The sequence below is a fragment of the Ammodytes marinus genome (genome assembly GCF_949987685.1).
Source record: "Ammodytes marinus genome assembly, chromosome: 17".
In the NCBI taxonomy this organism is placed as follows: Eukaryota; Metazoa; Chordata; class Actinopteri; order Uranoscopiformes; family Ammodytidae; genus Ammodytes; species Ammodytes marinus.
Genome location: NC_137221.1, coordinates 24,891,223 through 24,905,024, shown reverse-complemented (window position 1 = coordinate 24,905,024; position 13,802 = coordinate 24,891,223). Strand labels below are relative to the sequence as shown.

The 13,802-nt window shown below is 41.6% G+C and overlaps 1 protein-coding gene across 1 annotated transcript in view; it reads right to left on the bottom strand.

The window, feature by feature from the left end:
* LOC307264496 (retinoic acid receptor beta-like) overlaps positions 1 to 13,802 on the bottom strand; it is a gene marked incomplete at both ends in the record, with an annotated part of 118,757 nt that overhangs the window by 20,012 nt on the left and 84,943 nt on the right. The window contains one exon of the mRNA XM_080045907.1: positions 11,657 to 11,817. Coding sequence (XP_079902033.1) covers positions 11,657 to 11,817 — 161 coding nt within the window. The remainder of the gene's footprint in view (positions 1 to 11,656; positions 11,818 to 13,802) is intronic.

Below are 13,802 nucleotides of genomic sequence, written 5' to 3'. Positions count from 1 at the left end.
CTATTATATCCAGGTTGTGTCCGGATATGATTATTATATATTATAATATTAATACAATAGATGGCTAAAACTTTAATGTCCTATTGATAAAGACAGCATATGGAATCCTTGGCTGTAATTAAAATGAACTATATTAGAACTAAGTCCAACATTATATTTAGGATTCCCCTTCACTGCTTCAAAAAGAAGACAGAATCAACTTTCATTGTCTGTCTCAGGCAGTATTCTACCATTCAAGTCTAGTAAGGCTGGACCATGCTTTATCTGCCATAGAGATGCACTCCTTTATTTCTCTGCTGCATCATTACCAGCAGTTGGTCTAAATAGAAGGCCTAAGAACGCCTTTGTTCCTGTGGACTGGTTCTGGAGCTAATGATGTTTTCTAATGATCAAATATTCTGGGGATTCTTTTTTTTCCCCCAAAGAATCCAGAAATACTTTAATCCTTTTAATCAATAAAATGTTGTTAACTTGGGGGAACGAGGCGGATTTCTCATGCAGGCATTCAATGATCTACTAAAATGTGCAAATGATCTCCTTTTCCCCAGAGGTTTAGTCTGGTCAGGTTTGGAAAACACCTCTTCCGTCGTGTTCACACCACATAGTCCGCTTCCTTGGTGCACACAAGATGTGAGTTGGATACATTGTTTCATTTGACAGATGATTCAGTTCACGTTCAAAAAAGGGAAAACTATAACATACTATAAATTGTGAACAAAAGTTACGTGTACGGAAATGCTGTCTGTCAGTCAAGTTAAATGGATCATTTCCCCTGCAATTTCGACAACAGCCTACATACCTAATGGGTATTTTCATGCTAGTCTTAATGTTGAGCGCATATTATAACAGCCACAATCTATTAAATGTAAGAAGGCGGTTACATATTTAATGGCTATAGCTGTGGAGACCTGGTCGTTATAGGCTATGGTCAAATGTTAAATATAGAAAACTACAATAGAGTCGCAGTGTGGAAATCCCACTTGTTTATACGCCGACTCTGTAAACTAGACCGGAGCTGCTGCTAACTATCTCTGCTACTATTGCCACCCTCCACCTACACCATCCCAATTTGTGTTGTAAATAATCCCTGCGTTCCGAATCGCATACTTTCTACTATTTAGTATGGTAGAAAAAAGATTTAGGATGTTCCAATTCTTGTGGCCAGATTTAAGATGGTTAGAAAGAGCCGGATGTCTACTAAATCCGGCCAAGGTTTTTAGTGTTGAAAACAGCATCCTATTTGGGCGAGTCTGACCCGTAATCTGGTTGTTTAGTGCCACCACAGAGTCTGGGACTGTGTTCAAACCAACCCAAATGAACCACAACAAGGGCTTAAACGCTCCAGGGTTTGTTTATACCGCACTAAACAAAGCTGGTGTGAACACCACCTCAATAGCAGCAGTCAGAGCCGGACGGTCCAAAACATCTCCAGTAAAAGCTCTAAAGACTTACGAAGTTCTTCCGATTTTTTAACCCATACTTCTGCACCAACTTGATCTTATTTTCAACCAAGCATTTCACAGTGAAACCTGAGCAGAGCTGCTGTGATGACAGGAAACAGCCAGGAGGAGGGGAAGATGAAAAAGAGGGAAAGAAAAGACCATCACTTTCTGATAAACAGAGGCAGAGAGAGAAGGAGCAGCAGTTGGGAGGATTGTTTGGGTGTAAGCGAGGGGGAAGCCGGCTGATGGTTGGGACGGAGCACCTGGGATTTTCAAACTTTGCACAAATGTCGACTCTGACTCAAAGATGAACTGAATGGATTTTGGAGGTCAAAGGTCACTGTGATCTTACATACTGTGAGGATACAGTGACCATATTGCTTCCATATAGCTACAATACTGTAGCTTTTTTAGGAGTTTTACCTTCTTTAAAGTATTGCCTACCACCTACTTTCAGAGTTTGGCAATCATATGCCTCGTAGCAAAGAAGCGTTATTTCTAGTCACTATTCTCTGGTGTGGACAAAACAATGTAATGGAGACACTGGAGTTTCTGTGACCTCCTAATTTCTTAGGAGTTAATAGCGTACACACAATCAGATAATTACTTATGTTCACTGTCCTGACGCTTACAATTTGACATGACCAGGCACTAGTGCAACTTATAGTCGCTTAATCATACATACTGTTTTTCTTGTAGTATATTGTACATACTTTTTTAGTGTGTACTTCCTTTAAAAGTCCACTGCTTTCCTGCTTTGAGATAGTTCTGTTATTATTAAACAGGGCTGGAGCGTATAATTAAACAGCTATTGAGGAAGTGCTCTTGACAGCATCAGAAAAGCCCAGGTCTGCGTTATGATAGGAGTGTGATTGACTGGCCTCAGGAGAGAAGGTAGAAAGCCTTTGTGCAGCATTATTTGAGTGTTGCACGGCTTTTTTATTTTCAGATCTTAAACTCAACTGCAAAGAGACATTGGCATGGGATGCTTTGTGTTGCCGAACACACTCCTTGGATATTTAGGATGTGTATTCAGCACACACAACTTGAATGAAGTCAGGAGCAGAAATCAAAGCATCTCCTTTCAAACTGGATTTACAGACAGACAGACAGGAGACAGATGCTATCTTTGTATATTTTAGCCAATACTATTGCCCAAATATGACCTGACCAAAGTTAGGTTGTTAATTATGTTGTTAATTTCTATTTTGGATGGATCTGACTTATGACAATATACCTTGCTCTCAGTCTCTGCTCTTTTAAAGTAGGTTTTGTACATGACAACCAGATACATAATAATTTGGAGAATACGCTTGCATACTGAGAAACACAGAGAGAGTTTTGTGGAGCTGATAGGCTTAATCAACTTTCTGTCAACTTGTTTTTGGCAATGGCTAGAATGTAACAGACATTAATTTTAAATTAAAAAGTTATGCACTGTATCTTTAATGTGTGTAATCAATTGGCAAATTTTAATGATGATATCTATAAGTTCAAATTGGTACTAATCACCTGCAGTGTCTACCCTGAAGACTCTTGCCTATTTGTTTTGGGTCATCAGAATTCCTAGAAAATGACTGAAGGACATGATCTCTGTAGAAAAAATCTCACCCTGAGTTCCAATCCCCATACTTCCCTACCTATTTAGTATGCTAGAAAAAGACTTAGGATGTCCCAATACTGAAATGCTGAAAATACATAAATGCCCCACTAACTCCAATAGCATTATATAGAATTTGTCTTTATTCTTGACATTTCTCGACATAATGAAAAGAAAAATCCTTATTTGATTTTTTTTCACTCCTGTGGCCCTAAAACTCTTCTGTACTTTAGTATGTAGTGTAGTAAAAAGAAAAAGTATGTGATTTGGAACGCAGGGTCAGACTGCGGTGCAGGAAGGGTTATTCAGCCCAGCAGCCCGGAAGCTGTTGAGGTGATAATGACGTGTGTGTGTGTGTGGGGGGAGAGGAAAAATCTGACAGAGGAATATGACATCCGTTAGTGCAAAATCCAATATGTACTCAATATGTTGGCACACTCCAAAGATCAGTCTAAGCCCAGCCTCAGGAGCTCTTCCAGTGGGAGATGGCTTGGAACACAGCGTAGCACCCCTCCAGCCTGACACATGACAGCCCAATGCAGAGAGCTGCAAGGCCCCACTGCTTCACACCACTATCAATCCCCCTGAGGACCTTACTGCCAGGCAGTTAGCACCACCGCGGCTGGCCACTGTCACTAGCAAACAATCTATAGGCCGAGACAGAGAGAGAGAGAGAGAGACAGAGAGAGAGAGAGAGAGAGAGAGAGAGAGAGAGAGAGAGAAAGAGAGAGAGAGAGACAGAGATAGATAAAGGAACACAGATAACAGCACACAGGGAAAGAGAGAGAGAGAGAGAGAGAGAGAGAGAGAGAGGGATCATTAAATATGATCTGGGGTTAAGTGAGAGGCACATTAGGGCCGTGCTTAAATCACAGACAACGAGCTGCGGTCGACACACAACAGCACTACGGACGCACATTCCACTGATTGACGTCCAATTTGATGGGGAAGGAGGAGGTGCTGAGACGTGAGTGTGTGCGTGTGTGTGTGTGTGTGTGTGTGTGTATGTGTGTGTGTGTGTGTGTGTGTGTGTGTGTGTGTGTGTGTGTGTCTGTGTGTGTGTGTGTCTGTGTGTGTGTGTGTCTGTGTGTGTGTGTTTGCACAAAGCACATATGTCGGGAGGCTGGAGGTGGCTGATATTAAAGCAACTCATCTTGCTCTTTCCCTCTGGGTGTAGAAGGGAAGGGGGAGAGCTAAGCAGGACGCAGGGTGAGATAATTCGCAGTTGGATTCTTTTCTTCTTCCCCCAAGCCACCCCCTCCCCCCCCCCATGCAATCTCAGTCAATTACACAAGTCCCATAATTCAATAGACCCAAACAAGGAAGTTGCCGGGGAATTCTAATCTCATTGGAGAACATTTATCCAAACAAATTAGACAAGTTTGCGACATTAGGAGAAGAAGCTGGCAGTGTGGAGAGAGTGTGCAGTCCATCAGTAGTCATCCAGTGTGTACACATGCAGAAAGAGGGAAAAGGCAGTAAAAACAGCCGGCACCTGTGACCAACACACTGGAAAATGGCTCTTAAAAAACGTGCGGAAAAAAAACACAAGTATACACTTGTAATCGGTTAAAAAAAGTGAAAATTCACTTTGTAAAATGTTTCTAGAAATAAGAATATATTTAAGCAATATTTAAGCCTGTCAAGATGAAGAGATCTTGCAATGAGCTGGAACTCATTTTGAAGTATATTTTATTAAGGAAGTTTTATGTATCATAATAAGCCTGTAATGCTCAAAAGCAGTATTCTTCCCCCCCGACTTGTCCATGTCATTCTCTTAATTTTAAGTGTGATTACATTTATTTCTAGGAATACATTAGTGGCACTGCTCTAAATGTATGATAATCACCTACTTGAGACAAGATTGTTAAGTAATATTTTAGCATTTAAGATGAGATATATGTTGAAGTCGGATGGAAATACTCATATTGAGCATTGGTTACTATTGATAGGAAGAGCTTTTGTGATAGAGTAACCTGGCCGTTTGATCCTCATTTTCAATTCAAGCATATTGAACTTACAAGTCCCTATATCTCACTATAATGTTGCCCGTTTGACCAGAATATGATATACATAAACTTGGTAAGACTTGGAACTTTTTGCAGTGTGGAATGAGCCCTGTGTAGTACAACAGCAGGCTTGTGTTGTGTGTGAAGATGCAGAAAGGGGAAAAGGCAGTAGGGTAGAACGGGGGAATCTGAGGCATCGGGTAATGTGAGCCACCCCCTGTATCTAGATAAATTAAACATTTGTGGTCATGTGAGATATATGTTTTCAAGCCCCTCTCATTTATCCATGGCCCTGAAAGAGAGGACCTCATGGTGCTGTGGTAAGCATGTTTTTTTCACCAAAATAGGTATTTTGCATGTAAAAGTAAATTTTCTTGCTGTCAACTTAATCAACTGTTGTGCCAAAGCAAATGTATTCACGTAGAAACACTTATAGCATACGTGTTGATGAACTACCAACATATGAAACCATGTGATGCTGATAACTGAAGATTAGCCTGAAATGCTAAGAGAGGTAGTTTTTTTCTCAAATTGTGGTGGTGGGCCAAATGCTGTGGGGGAAAGTGAGCCACTGTCTCACTTTCCCCCACCATGAGGCACAATTTAAGTTTAGTCTTAAACATATTGTAATGTAATATATTACATAACATATGTTTTATTTTAATATCATACACATTGTAGAAAAGCCATCATGCCAAAGAAATACACCAGGAAGACGACCTGGGGCAACCACACGGAAAGAGCACCTTCTCATCTTTCCCTGTAACCTTCAGGGCTGGAATGTAGAGTAGGCCTAGTTGTAGAGTATGACAGGCTGATGTTATAATCCAGTTGGGTCTTCTCCTGTGTTCTGAGTCCCAGGCTGTTCTCGCTGGTTCTGATTTTCCTATGCTTTGACCCCCAGACACTAGCTGGCTTTAAAGGCCAGGACACACCAGTCCGACTACTCGAAAATGGAGACTGCCGATTCAGGGCGCTCCAGTCTTCCCGTTGCGGCCGAAAAAGTGCAAAGAACACACCAAACCGACTGCTGACTTTCCGTACGCTCTGCGCTTGCGCGGGACGTAATGTCTCCATGACAGCAGGTGGCGCTAATCTGTATTGTGGCCCGAAAAAATGCAGAAGCCGGAAATGATGGGACGGCTCTCTAGACCATAAACATAGATAGAAATACGTATTTATATTTATGGACCATAAAGAGCACCATTTTTAGCAGAGAGTGTCGAGCATGGTGTCGAGCAGTCAACAAGGGTTGATGCATGTGAGTACTCGCTGAACGAAACAAACAAACACATTAAAACGATGGCTAACTGTTGTTAGCTGTTTGTGCTAGCCGCCTCACTTCCGGGCTTCACTTATTCGCTAGACCTCCACAAATCAAATTGCTCCAACTTAAAGACTGCCCGCTCAAAAGAAGCCCGACGACATCTACGCCGACCGATTTCACGGCACACACCAAACAGATTCGTGTCCCCGCCCCCTCCCGACTCTACGACGGCGATTATCGGGCCGGTGTGTCCTGGCCTTAAGGGTCCTGTGTTCTGACCCCCAGACTGTGTTCTAATCTAACTGGTTCTATCTTTCATTTGAATCTTATTAAAACCTTTTGAATTATAAAATGTTGTATTTGATTTTGTTCAGAGTTACTTTCAAGTGTTTAGAAAATTTGCTTTGCTTAATTGACCAAACCCCATCATTCTTTTACTAGTCCGACATTAGTTCTGGAATGCGTGGCTAGCTTTCAGGATTCTCACTGTTACAATATGTGTTATGGTAGTTTCAGAGTGGAAAAAGTAAGTGGATCAGTTTACCCCACAGCAGGGGTAAAGTGAGCCACATGACAACTTCTTTTAAAACAATCATATTTTCAATGCCCTTTGTCTTGAAAAAAATCTGCTAATGCCCATTTCTAGGAAACATCCTGAATTAATGGGAAATGTGTACATTTGAGTGATGAATAATTTTAGCTCCCTTAGAGGGGAGCAAATGTAAAAAGTGGCTCAGATTACCCCATTCTCCCCTATACTAGGGGAGAACGGGGTAAATTGTCACACGGGTTGGTTGTCACAATCGTTATATCTCGGAACCAGAAGGCGCTGTCTGTGAAAATTTGGTATGTAAATATCCACAATTGGGGTCAGAGGTCACCTACATAGTCTTCCTTGGAGTTAGACTGCTGAATTTGAAGTGAGAGGACTGTTTGTGTTTTTCATGTCAAATTGAAAATATTTAGCTCCTCAGTATTTTTCTTCTAGGCTTTTACACAATGGGTTTATAACAAAACACTTGTTACCCATAAAAAGTGTGAAGGGTAAACTATAGTTTAGATTGTGGTTAGCAAGCTAATTAGTTGTCAGATGGTTGTTGGCCTTGATGCTAGCAAGAAATTCAAGTTGGGGTTGGTCGTCAAATTTTTTGGGGGGTTGGTTGTCACATGTTATCCAAAGGCTGCAGCCAGAAAAGGAACACAATAACGAAATAAATTGTCAAGCTGTGTCCTCACTGACACCCCAGAGAAGGAGAGAATAGAGCAGGAAAAGGCAGCTAGCATGCAAAAGAAAAAAGGGCAACAAAATCAAAACAACCCAGTGCATCCCAAACTAGACCAGCTGCCAAGGCTACAGTAAGTTATGTAGGCCTATTTGTCAACTTGACAATGCAATTACACGTTCAAATTTAGTTCTGCTTTCTCGTCTTCTTTTTAAGATTATTCCCATTAAGATAACATTGTGACAAACAACCCCATAGTGTGTGACAACCGACCCCTTGATGGGGTTGGTTGTCACAATGTATAAGGGTGTCTTTGACAATTAATTTCTTCTTTATTACAATAAGATAGAAAAAGTGAGGGGTACACATTTCAAGCCAACACCTTAAGCTTCAATTTAATGTAGGAATGACTATTGAAAGATGTTTAGGTGATGAGCAATTCTCACTAGAGTAAAAAGTGTGCCTACTTACCCCGTTCTCCCCTATATATATTAACAATAAAGCAAACCTGTGACCAATAGTGTACGGCAAACAAACTGTAAATGTATTTAATATCTACCAGGTCTTGCTGAGTTTCTGTACAGCAGCATCCCATGTTTATAGATGCTGGGCCCCCTGCCATGGCATGCCATTGGCTAATGTTTTTTTTTTATTTATTTTTTAAAGATGCTTTTTGGGCATTTTTATGCTTTATTGATAGTGCAGAGAGACAGAGGTGAAATGGGGCAGAGAGGGGAGTGACATGCAGAGGACGACCGCGGGTGGGAATCGAACCCGGGTCTGCTGCTGGGCCCGGCCCGGGGGAGACGCCCTACCAACTGAGCTAAGGGCGCCCCCACCATTGGCTAATGTTTAAGTTTGTCTTTGAATCTAGTGCACGTTCATTCTTCAGCACCATCACTGTCAATGAAGCGTCATTCATTGTCCTATAGTTAAGCCCCCCTCTCACTGGCGCCAGCTATCTTTTGCACTCACCCAGCAATGAACTCACTAAATCACTGCAGACTAGGATTTGAATATTTCCGCACATAATTGGAGCTTTAACCTAATCTAGGGGCGCGGGGAGCTCCTCTTGTGTTTTCTAGACCGAGGACGGGGCTCAAAAGGCGCATCAGGATCCAATCGCTTGTAATAATGAGGAACTTCTCACAGTCTGCGAGCAGGGCATAATTACCCAGTGATCCAGATTAAGGCTTTATCTGAGGCCCCGACTGCCACTCTGACAAACAGCAAAACACTGGCTTATGCATTATATCAGAAGCAGGGAGATGGATTTCTTGCTATTATGTCCCCTCTATTTTCAGCTGTGGATCTTTCCCTCAATGCAACACTGTTTATTTGGTGAAAATATGGAAGTGTCTCATGGGAGAAGGGTTGGGATGGGAGGGGGGGGGGGGGGGGGCTGGGTGGAGAGAGGCTACACTGATTAGGAAGCTTTGTGTTGGGATTGAAAAGGGAAAAAGTCTGAGTTATGGAGATGGAAGCTTAGTGTACATTGAAACGACAGCAGCCGCACACAGTGTAGAGTTAATAGCTGAATGCCAATTTTTGCTCCATGCTAGATCCTATACCCATCGTCTCCGCTCAATGTTTATTTGTCGGTGAGAGTACTATGAGATTGTAAATCCTTTGTCTACAGTTGTTGCTAAAATATAGCAGGACTTTTTTGCTACTACTAGTTGTTTATTTCATCTGAAAAGTGTCCCCACCACTTTTCAAAACAAGTGAGGCTCTTGTCAATGACTGAATGATTCCATCACTGCAACGTGCACATTATGGCACCTCAGCTGAATTACTTATTTTCGTGCTCACAGTATTTTACATGATTGACAGGTGTCATGAGATTTTCCAAATCTAGCTCCATCAAATCATCAAACAATCCCCCACCCCCTGCTCTCAAACACTCCCCACAGACGGCTGTTTATGGAGTGCCAGTGTCAATCCCAACCGTGACTGTAATCTATATGTAAGTCAGCTTCAAAACAAACACGTTAGACACTGCACAATGCTTCCATGCCTACCTGTCAATCAAAGCGCCACTATCACTGCCAGCTATTCAGCTACAACCGTCATGCATGGCTCCCTGTCAACGCATCGCAAAACTCAGCCCTAACAAGGGGTTGCAGCATCAAATAACTCACTCTGGATGTTTTTCCTCCACATTTGTGTGACCTCCAAATATTTGGACCGAGTCACGAAGAGTGCAGAATTGTCCCTGAGGGTGAGGAGAGGCTTGTTGTCACTCAGACGAGGGGAACACACTGTCCTCTACAGGCTCAGAGGCTTTGAGACTATAGACAAGCAGAGGACTGACGTGTCCAACTCCTAACATCCCTTCTCCAAGGTCCCGCGTGGATTAGCATCCGCCCTCGCTAGCTGGCCCTTCACGGGTTTTTAGCACAGCACAGGGCCCCCGTTTCAAGTTTTTATGGAAGTTCAGGGATGGGCACAGAAACTCTCAACCTTGGGGCGTCTACCGGGAGATGACAGGGGGAAATAAAGCCCTCACAAACCCTGACACCCAAGGCTTATAGCGCCGTCGCACATCAGCGCGGCGCTTCCATGGGACTTTTTGGTTCACGGAAGCAGATAATGCATTTATTCCACTTTTCAGACAGGCCAAAAAACTAGAATCTGGAGCCGCTGTCAACCAGACGGCCTGCTGACAAGCATTTCCATGATGAGGCCTAGGGTTCCAGTCCTGAAATACTATATAGTAAAGGTGGGACACTGCAGGTGAACCGGGTAAACATGTTTTACTTTTAGATATCATTACAAAACTTTGCCAGTCAATATTTGCACTCAAACAATTTTTTTACGTGTTAAGATTGTTTTCAGAAATGTTTGAATAAATATGCAAATGTTACAATATCTTACTAATTCAGCATTTATTTAGAACATCGTCTATTATAAATCAGTCAATTGACACCATGTCTATAACTATTGTTATAACCTGCAGAATTGTGGAAATAATGATGATGGAAAGTTAAGTTGATGTCAGGTCTTTAAAAGTTGAGATCTTTGGTTCAGAGTATTGAAAAAAACTAATGTTGAGACAGTGGCCGTTAAAGCTGGTTGTATAGGATAAATATTCAGAAGCAAACAGACAACGTTTAATCAAATACACACTTATATGTACACTTTGGACTTTTAATTTATACTAGTATAAAAGAAGCAAAGTAGACAAAAATCTCAAAATTGACCAGTGCTTGAAAAAAATTTAAGTTTTTGCTTGCCATGTCTCCCCTGAATTTCCATTTCAGTGTTACAACTTGTACATACCAAGGTAAACAAACCCTGCTACCATCTATGAGCCGTCTAAGCTGAGGCGGTTGAACGGTATAATGTGTTAGCTTCACAGTGCTGTTATGATGCATGCGTTTTAATTTCTTTTTAATCAATAGCTATTGAGAGAAGAGGAAGACAAAGCTTTAACGGTGTGCATCTGTACTCCTGAGCAGCATAAGAGAGGGGTTGAGTACAGTACAAGAGATTGATTATCCTTCTAAGCTCTGCATTCCAGGATACTTTGGAACACCAGATCAAATACAATACAGCGTCATCTGTAAAACAGGGTCATGAATTCAAAGAAACCTTGTAGCTCGGTATTCTAGCCATCATTGGAAATGAAGGTCAACCCCCAATGATCTCCGTATGATAAAGGTTGATGAAATGAATGAGTTTAACAAGTGCAACCAAAGTTGACCACCTTGCTCGATGGACGTATACTTTCAGAAAGGTCTCTTTTAACGGGGTGTTAGGATGGCCTAGAGGAAAGAGGAGCTGGCCAGAAATCATGAGGTCTCTGGCCCAATCCCAGGCACCAGACAGGAGGGTGCTAGTTTTAAAACTATTGGTGGCTGCTATTACATCTACAGTGCCCACCATCTCTACCTTTGTGTCCTTGAGCACCATTGTGTCCTTTAACCCCAAACTGTTTCAGGGGCGCTGTTCCATGGCTGAACCTGTGCTCTGACCCCCCCCCCCCCCCCTCCCTCCTCCTCCTCCCCGAAGTGTGGTAACTTGAGAGGGGGATATGAGAAAATGACAGATTTCTATGTAATCATTAATGAATAATAAAGTAACTTCACTTGTTTCAGGGACAGGCAACTCACCGTGGTGTATTTGCCAAGCTGGCAGAGGGAGGGGAAGGTTTCTTGATGGGCCTTGCGGATCTTTTCGATGATGGTCTCCAGCTCGGCTGTCAGCTCGTAGCTCTCTGCCAGCTCTGGCTTGGGGCTCTCCTTCTTCTTCTTATTCCGGTCATTTCGAACCGCTGAAAGGAGAACAAACGATGAGGATTGGAGTCAACAGTGACTCCACAATGGAGCACTTGATCATCAAAGCAAATATGGATGTTGATGGATTTAAAACGCGAAAAACAAAAGAGAACTTGAGGGGGCAACAGAACTTTGCTGCTAGAGTAAGCAGTTTTGCGGTTACTTTTGAAGAGATGCAGCAAGTTGTCAAGACCTTTTTGCATAAGGACCCAAAGTTTCTAACTGCAGTCTGCTCCGTCAGATCAACCAGACTCTGTCAGCTTATAGTGCCAGTGGCCAAGTCTCAAATAGGGATAAATCTAAAGTGTCTGAAAAAGTGCTTAGTAAATGGGTTGGGTGATTCCTCAGAGGTCCTGCAAATGAACTAAGTGTTAACTACTAATATACCATTGACAGTAGGTTTGGCTTTATGAATATTCATGTACTTTTACTTGATTTCCATTCATTCTTTATACTTTACTATATTCTTCAACCCCAATACATTTCAGAGGAGACAACACTAGTTATTACTTCACCACATGTATCTGACATCTAGAGTTAGAAGTTAAAGATTAAGATATTACATCCAAAACATGCTGATAAATTTGATACATTGTTGTAGATAAAATAAAACCTGTTAAAATGAGCTATTAGGACTTAGTCTCAGTTTGTTTGCTTCGTTAGAGATCCCTTAAAATGATCAACACTGGATCTGGGACAATTCAAACTTTTAATACCTTGGCCATTAAAACTAAATATGTCACTCCTGTAACCTTGTATCTGACAACAAAGAACTGTGAAGAAATAAACCATCTTGTGCTTAACATTTGAAAAAAAAGGTATGTTGTGCTTGTTTAGTGTGTAGAGTCCACAGAGTCCTTTGCTTCATTAGTTGCAGCTCTTTGAAGTGTGCTCACAGCAGGATATGGAAACAAAGCAAACAGGTTTACTGTTCAACACACAGCATGATCATCCCAACATCACAGCTCTCTGATCAGCTGTGCACGCCCCTTTTAGATATAATAAGAAGTGGAGCTGGAGAGAGAGAGAGAGAGAGAGCTCAGTGCATTGCCAGCGCTCAGCAGACACCCAATGGACCTTCCTTGGCTGGCAACACAACAGTCTCATGCTCCCCTCTGCTGTATAATTTCCAATAAAAGCCTTTTATATTTAAGCACTGAGGCACGCTCCTGACCTTGTATTGCACTAAGATAGTTGATAGGGAAAAAAGAGGCCGGCTGAGTGTGGGTTGGTTTCTTTTTATTCCTGGTCCAAATATACAGTAATGATATGTGACTGTGTAGAGTGTTTTCAAAAAAGCTGTGTGAAAGCCTTAATTAAATTGTACTAACTAGTGGTACATCTGGGTTATTCAACCAGATTTGATTATATTGGTAAAATAATTTTTTTTAAATTATTTCAATAATTGATGTCTTACGTATGTTTGTTATCACAAACCCATGGAGAATTATCACACGACCCTGCAGTTCCCCCTTTGGACAAAAGCGGTAGTGTTTTTACTACGCCAGCTGTAGTTCTTGGGTGAGCGTACCCATGACAGAGGCATTTAGAAAAACTAAATACAAATAGCATTCTTTGCACTGATGGTCTTGTTTGCTGTTGCATGTAATTTATGATCATCAGAGGAAAAATTACACTGTTTCAGAAATATTTAAAAGTTCCTCGTAGCACCTTTGAAGAGATATGTGGCACAGCTATACAGTGACTGATGCTAATGTTAATATCTGAGCACTATACGTTTCCCTAACATAATGCACAGACTCAGAATATTGACTGTCAGAGCTGTAATGATATTGACTGATCGTAGTGATTATCCTCATAATCAGGCATTAACTCCAGATAAACCACAAATCTACCACACATAACTGTGTTCAACAACTGATCAACAATTTTCTTAATACTAAAGTAATCTCTTCCAAATGAATTGATACATACATCTCTGAAAATATATTCTTATACTGTATACAAATAAACATAGGTT